General features: G+C 39.1%; 1 protein-coding gene across 1 annotated transcript in view; it reads right to left on the bottom strand.

Annotated features, from left to right (window-relative positions):
• SLC30A8 (solute carrier family 30 (zinc transporter), member 8) overlaps positions 1 to 22,099 on the bottom strand; it is a 70,715-nt gene that overhangs the window by 41,840 nt on the left and 6,776 nt on the right. The window contains exon 2 of the mRNA XM_006830827.1: positions 11,543 to 11,742. Coding sequence (XP_006830890.1) covers positions 11,543 to 11,742 — 200 coding nt within the window. The remainder of the gene's footprint in view (positions 1 to 11,542; positions 11,743 to 22,099) is intronic.

Here is a 22,099-nt window from a genome sequence, read left to right as displayed (position 1 = left end):
AGTGGTGGTAGAAACCCTTCAGCACTCCTCGGGACAGAAGCCTGGTGACTGCTGCCATCAAAGATCATTGTTGTTAAGTGTTGTAGAGGCAGTTCCGACTCATAGTGACACTGTATAGGGTTTCCGAGGAACGGCTGGTGAGTCTGAACCACCGGTCTTGCAGTTCAAACCGACCTTGAGGTTGAGTGCTTACCCCACAGTACCACACCAGGACTCCAAAAAGATTGCCACCAAGAAAACTTTATAGGACACCTGTAATCTTTCACATCAAGTTACTAGTACTGTTGTTAAGTGCCAGGTATTCAATTCCGACTCATCGCAACCCTGTGAGTCATTTTCCAAGGAGCAGTTGGTGGGTTTGAACCTCCAACCTTGTGGATGGCAGTCAGTGCTTTTCCAACAGTGCCACACCAAGTCACTACTAGGAATTAAAAATGGACTCAATGGCTAATATTAATAAAACAGCATCCTAACGTGTAAGAAAGTGTTCTTTACACACACAGCAGCACTAGGTAATGAAACCAAGCCTTCAAATTAGAAGTTAAAGAAAACTTGTCTTTTCCTTTTCTCACAGGACTTTATTGTGCTTATTACGTCTTCCCAGCAAAGAGCTTTTGCTGACTGATTAGTCGTCCCAGCAGCTGTTTATTGCCTTGCGTGCTACCAAGCAACGGACTCTGCCAGTCACCAACCTCTCTATCACCAAGCTCACCTTGTCTCACCTAATGATTTAAAAAAATTACATAGATGGCTCATAATTGCAATAATCCCCACAGACCGCTGGCTGTAGCTATAGTTAATAACTGGTTTGTCAAAGTTTAATGGTCTGAAGCAAAGTAGTCTTCAAGCTTTTTACTGAGTTGTCAGTGCAAAAATCAGAATGATTCATTAGCCAAAAAGCAACATTTTGCTAACAAATCAGCTGTCCTTTCAATTATCCTCTAATGTTGCTCAATCTGCCAAACTTGTGTTTGATAATAAAGCTGCGTTAATAATGCATTATTTCTTGCCCGGTGCATGACGACATGTAAATTAAGCAGTACGCTGTAATCTCAGCCGTGAATGATGATGATGATTCTATGCGCTGGGCTGAAATTGGGGCCGAAGTCAGGGAAATGAAGGCTTATAGGGTTTGTTCAACAGGCTCCGCTGACTCAGAAGGCAGTTGGGAAAGAAAAAAGGACTTGCTTTGAAAAGAGCATGTTGATCTGTAAGGCATGGAACTGTGAACAATTCTGTACCGATCAGAGCTACTTAAATGAACAGTCCAGAAAACTCTGGTTAATCATGCTCAATCCTATGGAGCAAACTGTTTGCAAGAGGTAGGTTACAACTGATTTTGCATTTACTTCTGAAAGCATGGGGTATTATTGGCAATTAATTCAATCATCCAGCCAGTATTTATTGAACCCTTACTGTGCTTAATACCAAGGACAAGATATACAAAGGTAAACAAATTGCAGCTCCTCTCTTCAGCGATTTCATTGTCTAACACTCAACCATACTGAAACTGTCTGGTAGGCTAGGGTATCAGAGAGGCAGTCTAGCTGGGAACATTAAAGATCTGTTCACAGAAGACAGAGGCAGGAATTAGCAAGAGGAGATAGTTTTTTTCAGGAAAACCAAAGTGCATAATCAAAACCACAGAGAAATGAAAGAGCATGGTACCTTCGCGGAGGGGAAGAAGGTTTGGAGTGTTGGGGAAGGTTGGATAATAAGACTGGAAAGCTGGGTTGGGGGTCCTTTGTTTGGCATTTCATACATCATGTCAAGAAATTTGAATGTTATACTTTGGGCTAAGGAGATCTACTTAAGATTTTGATCTTGGAGAGAAATATTTGCCAACAGTTCTGAGGGAGGAGAAGCTAGAGGCTAAAATGCTATTGTAATGCCCAAAGGAATTTATGAGCGAGGCATGAACCAAGGCAGTTATGGTTGTATTTCTGGATTACTTAGCAATACTTGGAGAGCAGTGTCCTTGTAACAAGGCAGGAGAGGAGCAGAAAAGCAAAAATTTTTGGAGAGACCCTACATAGAGCCTGTGGGATGGAGGTGATAATAAGAAGGGAAATTAGACATTAGGCTTAAACTTTATACTCACAAATCACTTCAGAGTTCGATAGTTAAGACCACAATAAATTTTCCTGGATGACAAGCACACACTGACAAGATTAAAAGAAGTAAATGCTCATCTGACAACATTGTGCCTATTTAATGGAAACCCGCTTTGCAGACTATGAATTCATGTCTTCTTAAATTATAGAGCTCTGTTAGTGTAGTGGTTATAAATCGGGCTGCTAGCCTCAAAGTCAGCAGTTTGAAACTACAAGCTGCTCCAAGGGAGAAAGATGAGGTGTTCTGCTCCCGTAAAGATTTACAGCCTCAGAAACCTTGTGCAGGGTCACTATGAGTCAGAACCGACTCCACGGCACATAACAACAACAACAATTATTTTAATAACTTTTTTATAAGTTAAATCATAATTATCTAATTATTTTATGTGCTGTTGAGTCTATTTTTGACTCATAATGATTCCATGCGACAGAGTAGAACTATCGCATAGAATTTTCTAGATCCTGGTGTGATGTTGTGGATTAATGTGCTGGATTACAAGGTCGATTTGAACTTCAAGGTCAGCGGTTCAAGCTCGACAGCTGCTCCTCAGAAACCCTATTAAGGGTTGTTATGGGTCAGAACCCACGTGAAAGCATTTAGCAACAACAACAACAATCTTTACAGATGCAAATGGCCAGCTCTTTCTCCTGCAGAGTCATGGAATGGGGGCGTGAGGGGGTGTCAAACTGCCAGCCTTTCCATCAGAAGCTGAGTGCTTAAGCATCAACCCATTGCATCAGCAGAGCTCCTAATACTATGTTATGCCCCAAACACACTAAGTTGTTATTTCACAGTATGGACAGTATACCTGTTTACACCTGCACTACCTCTCGCTCATAACTGTTACAATTAAGAATGTTGACAAGCAATCAGCAAGAGTTCCAATTCAGTAGGTTCAAAGGCCCCTTCACAGTGGATGCATTGATGCTTACAGCTTTCTTCAATTCCTTCCTCTAATCTACTCTGTACCTAAACCCAGTTATCCTTTGTAAGCACAGCTCTCTCAACTGACTCTCCAAAATTCTAAGCATCAATTATTCTCCAAAGTCTGCAGAATGAATACAGATTGTTTAACTGAGTCTACAGATCATTTGTGACCCCTTCCCGTCCTTTCGAGATTTAACCTTCCACTCCCACATACACACCACTGTCTCAGATAGAACATCACATTTTATTCATTAATAATGATATAAACATCATAAAGAATATATTAGTAACTTAGATTCAGCAATGCATTTCAAGAATAGCCCACCCTGGTCATGTTGAGGGACACCGTAGAGAAAGCCTAGAAGCATGCACCCTGGGATGTAGACTACCATCCACTTGCCCGTTTGTCACCTAAGTAGAGTCATTTTATGTTTGTACTTCAGGTTTCTCATTTGTAAACCGAGTTTAGTAATAGAACATCTCTCCTAGGTATGTCATCATCACCATGTCTGACAAGCTGCAGTTGTTAGTTGCTGTGGAATTGATTCTGACTCATGGGACCCTATATGTGCAGAGTGGAACTGCTCCACAGGATAGCTCAGTCGGTAGAGCATCAGACTTTTAATCTGAGGGTCCAGCATTCAAGTGCTTGTTTTGGAGTCCAGGTGTGATGCTGTGGGTTAATGTGTCAGACTGCAAAGTTGTTTGAACTGCAAGGTCAACAGCTCAAGCTCACTAGCTGCACTTAATGACAACAACAATCTTAACAGGGGCTCCTGACATGGCACTGTAGGATCAGCATTGGACTGTAACCCATAAGGTCAGCAGTTCAAAGTCACCAGCTGCTTCTTGGAAACTATATAGGGTCACTTTGAGTCAGACCCAGATCAACAGCAATTAACCACTTAAGAACAACAACCTTAATAGGAGCAGAGCATTAGTTCTTTTCTTCCATGATACGTTGGATGGGTTCAAACCACTAACCTATCAAGCACTTATCATTTGCTCCACCTAAGGAATTTTAGGAGTACGATGGTCCCATAGGATAAACATTGGATTGTAAACCACAAGGTTGGTGATTTAAGTCCACCAGCTGCTCTGTGGAAGAAAGATGAGGCTTTCTGCTCCCACAAAGATTTTTTTAAATGTCATGAAAACCCTGCACAGGGTCGCTATGAGTTAGAACCGACTCAACAACTCTTCACAACCACCACCACCAGGGAATTTTATGAACCCTAGTGGCAAAGGGGGTTAAGTGCTGGACTGCTAACCACAAGATTGGTGATTCAAACCTACCAGCCACTCTCACGTGAAACAGTGAAATAGTTTGCCTCCATAAAAGTTCACATCTTTGTAAACCCTCCAGAGCAGTTCTAGTCTGTCTCAGAGGGCTGCTATCTATTCGAGGGCAGTGGCTCCATTGATGCAACCTTTAGTTCCTGGCATAAACTATATATAAAAAATCAAAAAGACATTTAAAAAGCCATTGTCATCAAGTTGATTGTAATTTACAGCAATTCTATACAATTGACATGAGCATGAATTCCTGGCATAATAATCATTGAATAAGTATGTGGTGCTGTGGGTTAATATGCTGGACTACAAGGTTTGTGTGAACTGCAAGGTCGGTGGTTCAAACTCACCAGTCACTCCTTGGAAACGCTATACAGAATCACTATGAGTTGGAACCAACTCAACGACACTTAACAGAACAACAGCATTGGCAGCACGGAGCACTGGTGGTGCTGCAGGGTATACACTGGACTGTTAATCACCACAAGATTGGCAGTTCAGACCTAGAGGGACGAAGATGAAGCGTTCTGCTCCCATAAAAATTATAGGGTTGCTACTTGATGGCACCTAATAATAACAACAGCAGTAACAGAAACTTTACCATCATAATGCCAGACATGAAAAGTTTGTATTAAGGAAGCTATTAATATCATACATCCCAACAACAGATGAGATTTTAAACAATACACTGATAGGATAAGGTATTTGATAAAAGTCAACTGTTCTTGTTAAGTGTCGTCGAAGTCGATTCTGACCCATGGAGAACCTATATAGAGTTTCCAAGGAGTGACTGGTAAGCTTAAACTGCCAACCTTGCAATTCAACCCACAGCATTAACCCACAGCACCACACCAGGATCCCAAAAGTCATTACTCATCCTTAATTATTTGTTAATTATTTTTTGGAAACTTTAGGACAAGGAAAATACTTTATTAATTTAATTTTTAGATACTTGACTCAAGTCCTCAGATAATGTTTTAATTAGCAGATAAATACTTAAGGAAGAGGCAGGGCTTGATAGCAGCTAGAGTGGAGGTGCACCGAGGTTTGCCATCAGCAATACCACAGAATACCAGGCAGAGCAGATTGAAGGCAGAGCTCCAAAACTCGGAACCACATAGGTAGGAATATTTAAAGAGTTTGAAGGCTTATAGATAGTGGAACTTGTAGCGAAAGTAAGAAATTGCATACTTTTGAATCTGCTGGGCTCAGTGGCCTGGAACTAACAACTTGAGCAAGACCAAAAAGCAAAATCAAGCAGGGGAGCATACACACCACGGAAAAACACCGCAGGAACCTCAGAGCAAAGGTGGACAACACACTTTGTTGGTTTTGCTTTGTTCTGATTTTCTTTTATTTGGTATCTGTTCATTGGGCCCCCCCACTGTTTACCTCCATTCTGGTGACTAGAGGGGGTGCCTGAGTGAGTGGACACCCCCCCCACCATCATCACTAGTGGGTTCTTCTGCCACGCATGTGCACAGATGCTCTCAGCCCAAGAGGCAGCCCCAGATTGCTTTTTTTAAATACGGAAAAGACCAGAACAAGAGGTGTGGAGAGGGAAAGAGAGTTTAAAAACAAAACAGGCCAAAAATTAAATTGAATCCTGAGGTACAGCATAACAATCAACAGTGGCATCTTGAAATCTCTCAGGCAGCTTTGAAGGCAAAAAGCTGAAAGAGGACATTAAAGTCATACTCATATTAGCTCCAACAAGATGGATTGGCCAAGTGACAGCATCGATGGACTCAAACGTGGCAACAGTAGTGAGGTTGGCCCAGGATCTGGCAGTGTTTCGTTCTGCTGTGCATAGGGTTGCTATGGGTCGGTGCTGACTCAATGGCACCTAACAACAACAACAACATATTAGCGTACAGATTTTTTTTTTCTTCTCTCCCTCCTCTACCTTTTTTGTGATTATAGACTGTAGTATACAGTCTAGTTTTGTTGTTGTTGTTTTGCTTTGTTTTTCTTGTTTGTTTGGCTTTTTTTGCTGTTGCTGTTATGCTGTTTTATGTCCCCCCTTCTACCTTTGGGGGACATTTTCTTTCCATATATTACCCAAGAAGAGACAGCAACTTCTGCCATATAGTCAAACTACAATCACACTCTATAAAACACCAAAATCCAGGCAAGAACCAATACCAACTGTCATATACCAGGGAGACAGACAACACCTGTGAAAGTTACTCTGAGTTAAGCAATAAGAAGAATGTAAAGGGAAGCCCACATCCTGATCACATCTTCCTGGGAGTAATCAGAAAGCATAAAAAATACCAAAACACATACTCAATTAAGTATTAAGGCCACAGATAAACACTAAATATGTCCAAGAAGCAAAAGCAGATGACCATATCAGCACACATCCAGCAACAAGATAAAATGTCTGAGACAAGTGACCTAGAGGTAGACCTGAACTACATCCTGAAGGAGGGCAAGCCTTGGAAATGCCTGAGAAGGAATTCAGAAAAATGATTATAAAATGTTTCAAAACACTTTACAATGGAGTTGAGAAAAATAAGGAAGAAGTCAGGAAAGCACTACAGGAACAATCAAATAAGATAGATACAGCATTGGAAAAGAAAATCACTAAGACATATCATAATTAAGCTCTCCAAAATCAAAGATAAGGAGACACTCCTGAAAGCAGCTAGGGAAAACATAAGTGTTACATACAAAGACAAGCAAGTCAGATTAAGCTTGGCTCTCTCAGCCGAAACCATGTAAGCAAGAAGGCAATGGGGATATATATATAAAACCCTGAAAGTAAAAAACTGCCAACCAAGAATCCTTTATTCAGCAAAGCTATCAATCAAATACAACAGTATAATCAAAATATTCCAGGATAAACAGAAGCTAAGGGATTTTGCCAAACCCAACCGGCGCAACAAAACATCCTAAAGGGAGTTCTGTGGACTGAGAACGAATAAGAACAGACAACAACCAGAGTTTGACATATGTGGCAGCAACTCCCAGAACTAAATCGACAGAAGGAAGAGTCGAGAACAGAACAAAACTATAAGAACAAATTCAGAGAATCTAGGAGGTCAGTCTATGATTAAAACAATTACAATGTAAAAGAAGGTAAACATGGAGGAAAAGAGATCCAGATGGTGAGAAGGTCAAGTAGGTTACAGGATAAAATAGACTGCACTAAATGGAGGGAAAAGTTAATGGACTATAAGGTAACCTCAAAGAAAATTAACACTTCACAACATACCAAGAAAATGAAAATCCAAGAAGAACATGGAAGCATTAAAACTATGAGGAAACTCACAAGAAAGAACACAAAAAGCATGAACTCAGCAAAGGAAGACACACAGAACAATGAAAGCAGCAACCCCATAGATAAATACTTAAACACATGGTACTTTCTCTAAAATTATTTAGATCGTGTGGATCATAACAAGCTATGGACAACATTGTGGAGAGTGAATATTCTGGAACACTTAACTGTGCTTATGAGGAACTTGTTCATAGACCAAGAAGCAGTCGTTTGAACAGGACAAGGGAACCCTGAATAGTTTAAAATTAGGGAAGGTGTACACCAGGTTTGTATTCTTTTACCATGCTTATTCAATTTCTATGCAAAGCAAATATCCGAGAAACTGGGTTATATGAAGAAAAACATGGCATCAGGATTGGAGACAGACTCATTAACAACCTGAGATATGCAGATGATACAATCTTGCTTGCTGACAGTGAAGAGGACTTAAAATATTTACTGATGAAAACAAAAAAACACAGCCTTCAGTATGGGTTGCACCTCAAAGTCAAGCAAACAAAAACCCTCACCATTGGGCCATTAAATAACATCAATATAAATGTAGACAAGATTGAAGTTGTCAAAGGCTTCATTTTCATTCTTCATGGAAGCAGAAGTCAAGAAATCAGAAGACGTATTGCATTAGGCAAATCTGTTACACAACACCTCTTCAAAGTGTTGAAGAGCAAAGATGTCAGTTTGAGAACTAAGCTAAGGTGCACCTCTCCCAAGCCATGGTATTTTCAATAACCTCTATATGTGTGTTAAAGTTGGACAATGAATAAATAGGACTGTAGAAGAACTGATGCATTTGAGTTGTGATGTTGGAGGAGAATAGTAAAAATACCATGGACTGCCAAATGAACAAACAAATCTGCGTTAGAAGATGTACACCCAGAATGCTCCTTAGAAGCCAGGGTGGCCAGACTTTGTCTCTCATACTTCACACATATTATCAGGAGGGACCAGTCCCTGAAAAGGACATCATGCTTGGTTAAGTAGAGGGTCAAAGAAAAACAGGAAAATCCCCAACAAGAGGATTGGTACAATGACACTAGCAATGGGCTCACACATAGCAATGATTATTATGTTGACAGACCAGGAAGTGTTTCATTCTGTTATGAATGAGGTTGCTATGAGCCAGTACCAACTAGACAGCACCTAACAACAACATCTTCCTAGATAAGAAAACTTGATATTTTTTAAATGTTTGTTCCTAATTTTATATACAAATAAAGTCATAGATACATTTTAAGAGAAGATAAAATGATTCTCAGGTTTAATTTGTTTAATAGAATGATTTGTTGTTGTTACATGTTGTCAAGTCGGTTCTGACTTGCAGTGACCCTACGTAAGATTTCTGTGACTTTTAACTATTTGTCAGAGCAGAAAACCTCATGTTTATCATGTGCAGCAACTAGTAGGCTTGAACTGCTGACCTGTGGTTCACATTTCAGTGTTTATCATAATCAGGCATAAATAGCCATTACCTTTTTTGTTAAACAAATAATGAGAAGAGACCAACAGTTATCATAACATTTGCATTAATTAGGTTATGTCACTAGCAGAAAAATAGGAACACAAAACAATTAAACACCTTAGACTAGTTCCTATTATTGTTGTTAAGTGCCATTGAGTCAGTTCCAACTCATCGTGACCCTATGCACAACAGAAAGAAATACTGCCCCTTCCTGTACCATCTTCACAAATGTGATATTTGAGCCCAGTGATGCTGCCACTGTGTCAATCCATCTCATTGGGGGGTCTTTTTTTTTCTGACCCTCCACTTTACCAAACATAATGTCTTTTTCCAGGCATTGGTCCCACCTGATAATATGTTCACAGCATGAGAGATGAGGTCCTGCCATCTTGCTTCTAAGGAGCATTCAGACTGTACTTCTTGTGGTACAGATTGGTTTCTTCTTCTGGAAGTCCATAGTACTTTTAACATTCTTCTCCAACATCATAACTCAAATGCATTAATTCTACTGTCTTCCTTACTGTCTAACTTTCACATTCATATAATGCAATTGAAAAAAACATGGGGCAGGTGCACATCAAAGTGATATCTTTGTCTTGAACACTTTACAGAGGTCTTGTGCAGCAGATCTGCCTAATGCAATACATTGTTTGATTCCTTGACTGTTGCTTCTATGAGTGTTGATTGTGGATCCAAGCAAAATGAAGTCTTCAGCAATTTCAATCTTTTCTCCATTTAACATTTAACAAGATGTTACTTATTGGTCATGTGGTGAGGATTTTTTTTTTTTTCCTTTACATTAAGGTGTAGTCCATAGTGAAAAGCTGTAGTCCTTAAACTTCATCAGTAAGTATTTTTAGTCCTCTTTGCTTCCAGCAAGCAAGACTGTATCATCTGCATATTGCAAGTTAATAAATCTTCCTCCAATCCTGTTAAAATTTCTTTATTAATGATAAGAGAAAGATAAAAAAAAAAAATCAATGAGAGAAAGAATGATTATTTTATAAACGAGGCTGAAATTTTTGTTAATGTTTAGAAAAAGGGTTTTAATCCTTAGAGCAAAAAATGGTTTGGGTTGATTTAAAGATGAATTGCAAAAATATGAAGAAAAAAACTAAGTATTTATCTATGCATTACATGGGGAAGGACCACTAACCCCTTAAAGGACCCTGGTGGTTTGGTGCTATAGATTAAGCACTGCACTGGTATCTGACAAGGTCAGCAGTTCAAATCCACAGCTACTCCTTGGAAACCATATACAGGGTTTCCCAGTACCACCAACTCAATGGCACTTAACAATAACAGTAACAACAAAGGAGTCCTGATGGCACAGTGGGTTAAGCATTAGATTATTAGCAAAAGGTAGATAGTTCAAACCTACCAGCTACTCCTCAGAAGACAGATGAGGCTGTCTGCCCATATACAGATTTATAGTCTCTGAAACCCACCGGAGCAGTTCTATGTTGTCAGATGGACTCTATGGCAGTGAGTGAGTAATGTGGTGAAGTAGGAAAAGAGTCAACATAAAATTCAATATATATAAAAAGTTTTAAATGTTAAATCAAAAGTTAAACATAAATTAAAATACAAACAAGAAACTGGAAAAGTATTAATAACAAATATGACATCCTAGCTACATAAAGAGTTCCCAGAGATCAATATGGAGAATTACAAAGCTCATTAAGTAAGTTAGCAACAGATAACAAAAGACAAGTGAACATGTGTGAACAGAGAAAATTATAGATAGCAAATAAGCAGAAAATATTCTAACAGTAACAAATAAATAAATATTAAAATAAATCATTTTTGCCTATAGATTAATAAAGATTCTGAAAAGATGCCAATAAATTCTGATACAGGTTTGGAGACTGAATCATTCTTATGCAGAGCTGATGGGCATATTAATTGTTTTGAATTTTCAGGGAAACAGTTTGGCAATATGCATCAAAAGTATTAAAAATATGTATGCCTTTCAACCAATTATTTTCTCTTTTAGAAATCATTTCAAAAGGAAAAACTAGAAAAGCAGGTAGAGTTTTAGTCAAGGTTTTTCATTATACCATTGTTAAGTATTGGACTATAGGCAGAGGAAAACTCCCTAAATTTCTAACAATGGTTATGTAAATCACAGCACAAAATACTATAGAATGTTACTCAGGCATTAAGAATGTATTCGTCGGCATGGTCAAAACCATTCAGTATGCTCTCAATTATATAAAAACTGTGAAATATTAATAGAAAATACTCCACATGTCTTGAGAGGCTATCACTCAAGTGTGAGATAGTGATGAATTTTATTTTCTTTCCTTCTATTTTCCAAGTTGGCGACAATGAGCTATTTTTACTTTATAATTACAGAAAACACAAGAGCTTCTGTTAAAAGAACTTAGGTGCCCCTCTTGTCATGGTGCAGAGTTTTGTTTGTTTGTTAAATCAGAGACGCCTTTTTGAGAAGTACTCACCCACGACCTCTGCAATCATGAAAACGAAGCATATTGCCGAAGCAGTGGCGAGTTTCCACTTGGCATGGACTTGTTCCTTTGCCCTGTTCTCAGCAGCCTTGAAGTGGTGGTGGCAGTGATAAAAGACTCCTGTCTCCAGCTCCTCTGGCTTCTCTCCAAGACACTGATCTTTATTCAGGGGCTTCTGTCGGAGTTCCACACTGTGGATGAGTTTGACAGAAGCAAGAAATGAACATGGTTGCAAACAAGGACCTCACTGACAGTCCAACTCATTCTTGGAACTGCTTTTAGGATACCTGCTAACTAGCTAAGATGTTATAATTCACTACTCCTTCAACAGGTAAGAAAACGCCTTCTGAATTCTGAATTTGCAACTGCTAAAAGTTTTGCTTTCATTCCATCAGGCTATACCAACTGTGATTGTTGTTGTTAAGAGCCATCAAGTCAGTTCGGACTCATGGCCATCCTGTATAGGGTTTCCAAGGATCGGCTGGTGAGTTTGAATCACCAACCTTGCAGTTTAAACCGACCTTGTGGTCCAGTGCATTATTGTGCTGCCAAAGCAGATACACTTTGATATATTTCCTTCTCAGTTAATTAACATTGAATACTTTGGGAGCATTGTGCTACCAAGAAAAAGCATATTGTTGGTTCAGCTCTCTGGAGACTTTCCTCATTCCCGCCACTCATGGGGACTTCATGCACAAAACAACACAACACTGTCTGGTACAGGGGGATTGCAAATTGCACAGTTGTGATCCACAGGGGTTTTGCTGGCTAATTTCAGAAGCAGATTTCAAGGCTTTTCTTTCTTGTTGGTCTCAGTCTGAAGGTTCCTTTGAAACCTGTTCAACATCACAGCTTCAGGGAAGTGTCCATCAAACAGATGGCTGGAGGCTATGAATGAGGTGTAAGAATCGAGCCCAGGTCTCCCAAATGGAAGATGAGACTTCTACCAATGAACCACCCCTGCCTCCATTAAAAAGAAAAAAAAAAATGGTAGGGAAAGAATTTAAGATCTACATCTATGCATCCGCCTGAGAATTGAAATATGCAGAATGGCATTGCATCATGCTCCCATTCTTCCCCAAGGCAATGCTAGTAGATAATAGCATTTTGGCTGCTGAGTCCATAAGAATGCTCAGATCTTCTTCACACAGCTTTGCAGACAATCTCTACCAACCAACCAAAGTTACAATATAGTTGAAACCTACTTGTCCTTCCTAAAGCAGATAGTATATATCGGATCTGCTCAAATATTATTTAGGGTCATTCATTGTTAGTATTGTTGGTCAGTGCTGTCGAGTCAGTTACGACTCTTAGCGACCCTGTTATAGGGTTTACTAGGAGCATCTGGTAGTAAGCTTGAACCACCAACCTTGAGGTTCAAACCAATTTTGCAATTCAGCGCATTAGCCCACAGTGCCACACCAGGACTCTCAGAAAAATTGTAGATATTGTTTAATCCAATCTTATAGTTTTTTTAGCTGGTGAAACTAGAGTTCAGCGAGGTTAAGCAAATTGTTGTTGTTGTTAGGTGCCATCGAGTTGGTACTGACTTATGCAAAGCAGAACGAAACATTGCCCAATCCTGAGCCAGCTTCATTATCGCTGCCATGCTTGAGCCCATTGATGCTGCCACTTTGTCAATCCATCTTGATGGGGGGTCATCCTCTTTATCTCTGACCCTCCACCCTACCAAACATGATAGCCTTCTCCAGTGACTGGTCCCTCCTAACAATATGTCCAAAGTATGAGAGATGAAGTTTGGCCATCCTGGCCTCCAAGGAGCACTCTGGCTGCACTTCTTCCAACATGGATCTATTGGTTCTTTTGGCAGCCCATGGCACTTTCAATATTCTCCTCCAACACCATAACCCAAATGCATCAATTCTACGGTCTTTCTTATTCACTGTCCAGCTTTCGCATGCATATGAAGTTATTGAAAATACCATGGTTTGGGTCAGGCACACCTTAGTCCTCAAGCTTTGCTCTTCAACACTTTAAAAAGGTCTTGTGCAGCAGATTTAACTAATGCAATATGTTGTTTGATTTCTTGACTGCCACTTCCATGAGTGTTAACAGTTGATCCAAGAAGAATGAAGTCCTCGACAACTTCAATCTTTTCTCTGTTGATAAAAATGTTGTTTATTGGACCATTGGTGAGGATTTTTGTTTTCTTTACATTGAGATGTAATCCATACCGAAGGCTGTGCTCTTTGATTTTTATCAGTTAATATTTTAAGTCTTCTTCACTTTCAGCAAGTTGCTTGAGGCTAAATAACCAGGTCATAGAAAAGCTGAGTTGGAACCTAGACTTTCAGAATCTAAACCTAGTGCTTTCCATTGCTCCATACACTATGCTGCCCCATCTGAGCAGCAACACACCTAAGACCAGTTTATGGGGATCTTGATTTAATCAGATTTGGATGTATTTTTTTTTCATTCTATCTGAAAATTTGTCACTCTTGTTGATTGTTTTAAAGAAGCAGCTCTTTTTATTTTGTTGTTTTGTTTCTCTCTTATTCACTCAAATTTTTTGCACTCTGACAGTCTTCATTATTTCTTTCCATCTGCTTTGGGTTTAGTTTGCTCTTCTTTTTCAGTCTTAAGAAAATGAAGATATTGGTTTGAGCAATTCTCTGTTTTAAATGTAGACATTTCCAGCTTCACAGTTCCCTCAAAGCCCTGCATCCCCTGAGTTTCGCTCTGCTGTGTTTTCATTCATCTCAAGATCTTTTTAATTTTTCCTTTTGATTTCTTCTTTGTCCCATTAATTATTTAGGAATGTGTTATCTAATTCCCATTTATTTTCAAATTTTCCAGATTTCCTTCTGTTGATTTCTAATTTAATTCCCTTACCACCAGAAAATGTACACTGAATGATTACAATTGTTTTATATGTATTGAGGCTTATTATGTTTCTTAAATAAAGCCTGCAGTCTATTAAACATGGTCTATTCATTCTGAAGACTGTTCCATGTGTATTTTGCTACTACCAGATAAAACATTGTATATATGTTTGTTTACTTCTTTTTGTTTTACAGAATAGTGTTATGTAGTGTTGTTGTTGTAAAGTACCGTGGAGTCGGTTCCGACTCATAGTGACCCTGCACAGGGCTTCCAAGGCTGTATGTAAATCTTTATGGGAGCAGAACGTCTCATCTTTCTCCCACGGAACTGCTGGTAGTTTCGAACTGCTGACCTTGAGGTTAGCAGCCCAATTCGTAACCACTATGCTACCAGAGCTCCCTCTTATGTAGTATAGTCACTCTAAATGCTCTTTTAACCCATTGATATCAATAGGTACTGTCTTTAATAGTACCTACATAATTTACCTAACCTGGTACATTTAGTTTTTGTGTTGATTCACATTACTATATATGAAGGTGAGTCAAAACTTATCCCCACTCTGGCTATAGAATTTATTTTAATCAACTTTTAGAAAAGCTAAGTATATAATTTTTAAATGTAATCTCCTTGCTTTTCAATATACTTTGTCCATCTGTCAACAAATTTTCATATTCCCTTATTTAAAAATGTTTCAGGCTGAGTTGTGAGCCACAAACGTACCACTGTCTTCATTTCTTCATCAGAGGTGAATCTTTGTCCTCAAAGTGCTGCTTTCATGGAGCAAATGGGTGAAAGTCTAATGGAGTATCATCAGGACTACAGGGAGGATGCTTTAACACCTCAAAATGACATTTTTGCAGAGTGTCAGCAGTGTGGGCAGAGGTGTGCAGATGTGCATTTTCATGCAAGATCACAATGCCCTTGGATAGCAGTCCTCTGCATTTAATCCCAATGTAGAGGCTTCAGCTCTTCAGTGAGCATCTCACCGTAATGAGCACTGTTAATTGTTGAAACGTTTTCCTGATAGTGTTCCAATATGGCCCCTTGCGAGTCCCAGAAAATTGTAAGCATCAATTTTCCAGCTGATTGTTGACTTTTGAACTTATTATTGTTTGGTGATTGAGAATGTTTCCATTCCATACTCTGATGTTTACTCTCAGGCTACTAGTGATGAATCCGTGTCTAATTACCAGTCACAATTTTTTTTAAGAAACTTTTTACCTTCCTTTGAGTGCGGATTCAAATTTTGTTTGCAAGTGTGCAAACACTTCTGTTTATGCTCTTCTGTGAGTGTTTCAGTACCTGTCTCTTGAACCTGAAGCCTGTCATGTATTATTTCATAGGCAGAGCCATGGCTGATTTGCAAAGGATTTGAGACTTTACCCACTGTCACTGGTCATAGAATCATTTCATGTGCATGCTCAATGTTGTCATCAGCCCTGAATGTGGATGGGTGTTTTCATATAACCAGAGTGTGGATAATTTTTGACTCACCTTGGTATTATCAATTGCTTTCAGCCTGAAAAGTTTACTTTAGTATTATTTGTAAGGCAGTTCTCCAAGTGACAGTTTCTTTCAGTTTTTGTTTATATGGGAATTTCTTCCTTTAACCTTCATTTTTGAGAAAATAGTTTTGATGGTTATTAGATTCTTGATTGTCAATTTAATCTTTGTTTTTTGTTTCCCACTTTGAACATGACATCTCACTACTTTCTCTCCTCCACTGTTTCTGAGCAAAGATTCAGATGCCCTTGTACCTGACTAATCATTTTTCACTTGCTACATTTACATTTTTCTCTTTGTTTGGAGTCCAGCATCTTGATTATAATGTGTCAAGGTGCAGGACTCTTTGCTTGGATTCTACTCAAAATTTGTTAGCTTCTTGGATGTTTAGATTAATAATATCATCAAATTTGAGCATTTTCAGACATTATTTCTTAGAATACTTTTTGAGCTCCTTTCTTTCTTTTCTCACCTTCTGATACTTCCATTATATGTATATTTGTGTGGTCAATGGAATACTACATTTTATTGAGACTCTGATCATTTTTCATCATTTTTCCCTCTCTATTCTTTATAATGCCTAATCTGATAATGTAGTGATGACCAGCTGGGCTACTAACCTCAAGGTCAGCAGTTTGAAACTACCAACGGTTCTGCTGGAGACGGATGAAACTTTCTACTTCCATAAAGATTTATAGCTTTAGATACCCTATTGTTGTTGTTGTTAAGTGCCTTCGAGTCGGTTCCGACCCATAGCGACCCTGTACATACAGGGTCATTATGAGTTGGAACCAACTCCATAGCACATAACTAGCCAACCAATCTCTATTGATTTGTCTTCCAGATTGCTGATCTTTCTTCTGTCAGCTCAGATCTACTATTGTACCTTTCCAGTGATTTGTTTTATTTTAGTTGTTTTCCTTTTCAACTCCAGAATTTTCATTTTGTCATTTTAAAAATATAATTTCTATATCTTTAATGATCTTCATGTGATGAGACACTATACACCATCGTATTCATTTAACTCCTTAAACATGATTTCCTTTAGTTCTTTGAACATATTTATGATTTGGTACTGTTGTTAGTGCTGTCAAGTTGGTTCTGACACATAGCAACCCTGTCTAGGGTTCCCAAGGAGTAGCTGGTGAATTTGAACTGCTGACCTTGTGGTTCAAATCAACCTTTCAGTCCAGTGCTTTATTCCACATAGCTGTCTTAGATTTTTTATCTGCTATGTCTGACATCTGGACCCGCTCAAAGACTATTCATGGCTCTCACTTTCCTGTTTCTGTGCATGTCTTATAATATTTTGTGGGAAATTGGGCATTTAAGATAATATACTGTAATAATTCCGTGTACTGATCTCCCCTGGGTCTTATTTTTGATGCTACTGTTTTTACTTATTTGCTTGTTTATTTGTTTAGAGACGTGTTTGGACTGTTGAAGTGAAGTCCATTTCCCCTGATTTCCTCTCAGTACGCAACCTCTGCTGTTCTTCATGGGAAGCATTTTTGGTCAGATGCACAGTCACCTTTACCGTCCTCATAGAGAGATGGTGAGTTTAGGGAGAGTGATAAAACTCTCTGTTCTCATGACCTTTCTTGATCTCTGGGCAGAAACTCCGTGTCACTGTACCAGAACCAGGGAATGTTCCACTTCTCTGGGCAGGTAGAGTAGCCCATGATGTTCTTGATTTGTACTTCCTGGCCTAGGATTTCCATCTTGCAAACCAATGGGGACCCTGGTGTCCCTAGAGTAGAGATTCTGCCCTAATTCTGGGTGATAAATGGTGGAAGGGTGCTCCAGTCCTCTCAACCACATCTGCATGAAGCAGCATTTCCAAAACACAGAACTGGGAAGATAAGTGATTACTGCAGCCTCAGCCTCTAGAGGTGCAATCATAACTCTTAACTGAGAGCTCAGGGAGAAAGTCGACTTGTCTTTTTGGCTACACGTCCTCAGATGATGGGGAGTAGTTGATTCTGTGGGTTGTGGTTCAAATGTCACAGGCTCTTGTCTTACTGAAAAGTTGATGGAAAACTGGAACTCAGAGGCACTGGAATTCTTCCACCAACCTTTTGAAGTCCCCTCAGAGTTCTCAGTTTGCTGTATGACCTTAAGACAATTCCAGAATTTAAAAAAGTTTGGGATTTTTTTGTTTGCTATTTGTTTTAATAGGTATCACCAGTTAAATGGTTGCTTTGCTAGGGAAAGTTTCCACTGAGCTCTTCATATACCATTCTGAAAGTCTCTCCAGCTGCCACTCTATGACTTCATACAGAAAAGATATGGCCATTGTTCATATCTGTTCCTTCACTTCTCTGGCACTTTTTAAATATATGACTTAGAAAGAAGAGAAACCAGACCTTTCCCATTCAGTTCTAAGAAAACCGTATAGAGGGTGCAGATCAACTTTCCACCAGTGTCTGTTTGCTACCACAAGCCCAACATGTGGGAAATCACATTACTGAAATGGTACTAGGGAAGAAAGGGAAAGAGGCTATGGGATAATGTTCCTGGCCACTACAGGTGCCCACAGAACTACTCTCTGAGGTAAATTATGCATAACGATGATTTCCAACAATTTGCTCAAGCCTATATGTACATATCGGAGTCCTGGTATGGCGCTGTGGGTTAATGCACCAGACTGCAAAGCCGTTTGGATTGCAAGGTTAGTGATTCAAGCTCACCAGCTGCTCCTTGGACACACTATACAGGGTTGCTATGGGTCGGAACCGACTTGACGGCACTTCACAACAACAACATATGTGCATGTCTTCAAAAGGAGGACTTTATTTCCCCATTCCTTGAATCTGAGCCTTGGGACTTGTTTAAATTGATTAAAAGTGGTAAAAATAATGCTGTTCCATTTCTGTGTTCAACAAGAGTGGACATGTCACCTAAAGACATCCAAGCTATTCTAATGGAATGAGAGACCACACAGAGAAATTCCATGGGAAGGAGAATAAAGACCCTCCAGCCACCAGCTAGTAGTACAAAGACTGCAGTGAAGCCATCTTTCACCTTCCAGCAGCCTCCAGTGGAAAGCAAAACATGAACAAACCAAGCTGACGTCACGTGGAATGCTGCCCAAAATCCTAACCCATGGAATCATGAGTAACAAAATGAAGATTTCAGCTACAAAGTGGTGGTGTTGTTTGTTACATGGCAATAGATAAACTGAACGCTCCTTTTGTATAATTAGGTAATAAAGTTTCCTGCAGGTTGTTTCATAAATGGAATTCGTGGGTGGCACAAACAGATAAGCATTCAACTACCAACTAAAGAGTGGGCAACTCAAACCCACTTAAAGACATTGAGGTAGACACAACTGGTGATGTGCTTCTGAAACCTTTCAGTCTCACAAACCCACATGTGTACAATAGAACCATTCCACTGTACACACATGGGCTTGCCAGGAGTTTGAGTTGGCCATAGCAACCAATAACAACAGCAATTAAATAGAAAGCTGATGATTAGTAGATACAAGCGATTGGTATCTATTGAGTTTTTAATAAAAATTAAAAAAAATCTGTAGCCTAATATGAGGTCTCTTTCCCTCCCTACAGCCTTCTCCTTCTCTTTCCTGTATTAAAAAAAAAAAAAAAAAGAAGAAGTCAGGGGAGGTGAAAAAGGAAGTGAGCTCATTTGGAAACCAAGATTCATGTGATCTCAGGAGAAAATAGTTCAGAATTCAGGAGGTCACACTGTGATAATGTGTGTGGTGAACTGGTTTTTGTTGTTGTTAGGTGCCATCGAGTCAGTACCGACCCATAGTGACCTTATGCACAGCAGAACGAAACACTGCCTGGTCCTGGGCCAACCTCACTATTGTTGCCACACTTGCGTCCATCAATGCTGCTACAGGGCAAAAAGGAGATGCTAAATTAACCATTAGAAGTCATGGGTCCAGACCCCAACACAGTCAACCATGTGACTTTTAGAAACCCATTTCTTCTATCTGGCATTCTGTTTCTTAACAATAAAATGAGGAATCTGAATAAATAATCTCTTCCAGATTTAATTTAAAAAAGAAAAATGAGTTTGACAAGTTTCATTAGTACTGCGATGAAAACCATACCCATTAAGAAGTGAATGATATCTGTAACTAGAAAGTGATTTATTTCTGCATCCAAATGCTAAATGTACATTTTAATGAGAAGGAAAATACTGTTTTTTCAATAATGGAGATTATTCATTAATATCATCCATAGTATTAACAATCTGTGATTCAAAATTTCTGCTTGACCTAGCATGAAACTTTGTTAATGTTTACAATCTTGAAAGATCACATCTAATAATAATTTCTAAGATAAATATAGATTATCCATTAATATTATCCACAGTGTTAGTAATTTATGATCCAAAATTTCTGCTTGGCCTAGAGTGAGATTTTGTTAATGAATACAATCTTGATAGATCACATCTGATGATATTTTTCTAAGATAAATAATCCTTATAATAATGTAAAATAATCAATGTATTAGAGTTTTTTATAAACATTTTTAAGCAAAGTTACAAACACCCCAAGAGAAAGTCCCTCTGTGAATATTCAAATACTTGATGCTACCAAATAAAATGTTGCTATACTTTGGTTCCATGAAACCAACAAAAAATTCACACCTACAAATAATGGGTAAATCATCTCCATATTCTGCTCCTGTTGTTGTTAGGTGCCATCTGTTGTCATTGTTGTTGTTGTTTTATGTGCTGTGGAGTCAGTTTCAACTCACCGCGACCCTGTACAGGGTTCCTGAGGCTGTAAATCTTTACCGAAGCAGAACGCCTCATCTTTCTCCCGCGGAACAGCTGGTAGTTTCGAACTGCTGACCCTGAGGTTTGCAGCCCAATTCGTAACCACTACGCTACCAGAGCTCCATAGGTGCCATCAAGTCAGTTCCAACTCATAGAGACCTAATGCACTACAGAACCAAACACTGCCCATCTCACTTCTTTATTATGCTTGAGCCCATTGCTGCTACCATTGTGCCAACCCATCTTGTCGGGGGTCTTCCTCTTTTTCACTGACCCTCCACTTTACCAAGCATGATGTCCTTCTCTAGGGACTGGTCCCTCCTGATAATATGTCAGAAGGATGAGAGATGAAGTTTTGCCATCCTGTGGCTGTACTTCTACTAACACAGATTTATTTGTTGTTGTTTTTTTAACAATCTGTGGTATTTTTAATATTCTTCTCCAACACCACAACTTAAATACATCAATTTTTCTACTGTCTTCCTTATTCATTGTCCAACTTTCACATGCATATGGAGCTACTGAAAATGCCATGGCTTGGGCCAGGTGCACCTTAGTCCTCAAACTAACATCTTTGCTCTTGAACACTTTAAAGCAGCCTTGTGAAGCAGATTTGCCTAATGCAGTACATCATGTAACTTCTTCTTTTTTTTTTTTTAATTGTTTTTAATTGAGTAAATGTTTACAGTCAAGATCATAAGTTATGTTCAACAAATAATACATTTTTTTTTTCATCTCAATGATTGCAATCCCTTCCAAGGAGCAACAGTTATCCCACTTCCTCCCTGTGGCTCCTATTTCCAGTCCACCTTCCTTCCCTTCCCTTGTCATCTTTGTCCTTGGGTACATGTTTCCTCATTGATTTTGAATGAATGATCATTCCATCATTTATAGTGAGCATACCTTACTAGTGTTGTTTTTCCCCCTTACACCTGTCCACTACTTGGGCCACAAAGGTGAGTTCCTTTTTGGACCTGAAGAGTGGGCATGGACTGCTTCCATGAGTGTTGATTGTGGATCTAAACAAAATGAAGTCTTTGGCAACATTAATCTTTTCTTCATTTATCATGATGTCATTTATTGGTCCAATGTAGAGAATTTTAATTTTTTTTTACATTGAGGTACAACCCATACTGAAAACTGTGGTCTTGGATCTTCATAAGTATTTTTCTTTATTGTGAATTATGTGATAGTTTACATGGGAGAACATTAGTTTTATATTCATCCTATCATATACCGTTTCATGCCATGGCTACAATCCCCTCCATGCATCATCAAACAACCAAATGGTGTACTCTATAAGCCTGCCCCCCGGTTGTCAGCACACAGCCCCTCTCCCTCTCTGGTCTACAGTCCCCAGCCGCTTCATCTCTCCACATCAACATCTCTGCCTCCATCTCTGGGGTCACTGCTTCTCTGGGTAGGGTCCTGCTCTCTGTTCTTCTC

This window comes from Chrysochloris asiatica, unplaced genomic scaffold, assembly GCF_000296735.1.
Source record: "Chrysochloris asiatica unplaced genomic scaffold, ChrAsi1.0 scaffold00001, whole genome shotgun sequence".
Lineage (NCBI taxonomy): Eukaryota > Metazoa > Chordata > Mammalia > Afrosoricida > Chrysochloridae > Chrysochloris > Chrysochloris asiatica.
The sequence above is the reverse complement of the archived record's forward strand: the minus strand, read 5'-3'. Positions and strand labels throughout refer to the sequence as shown.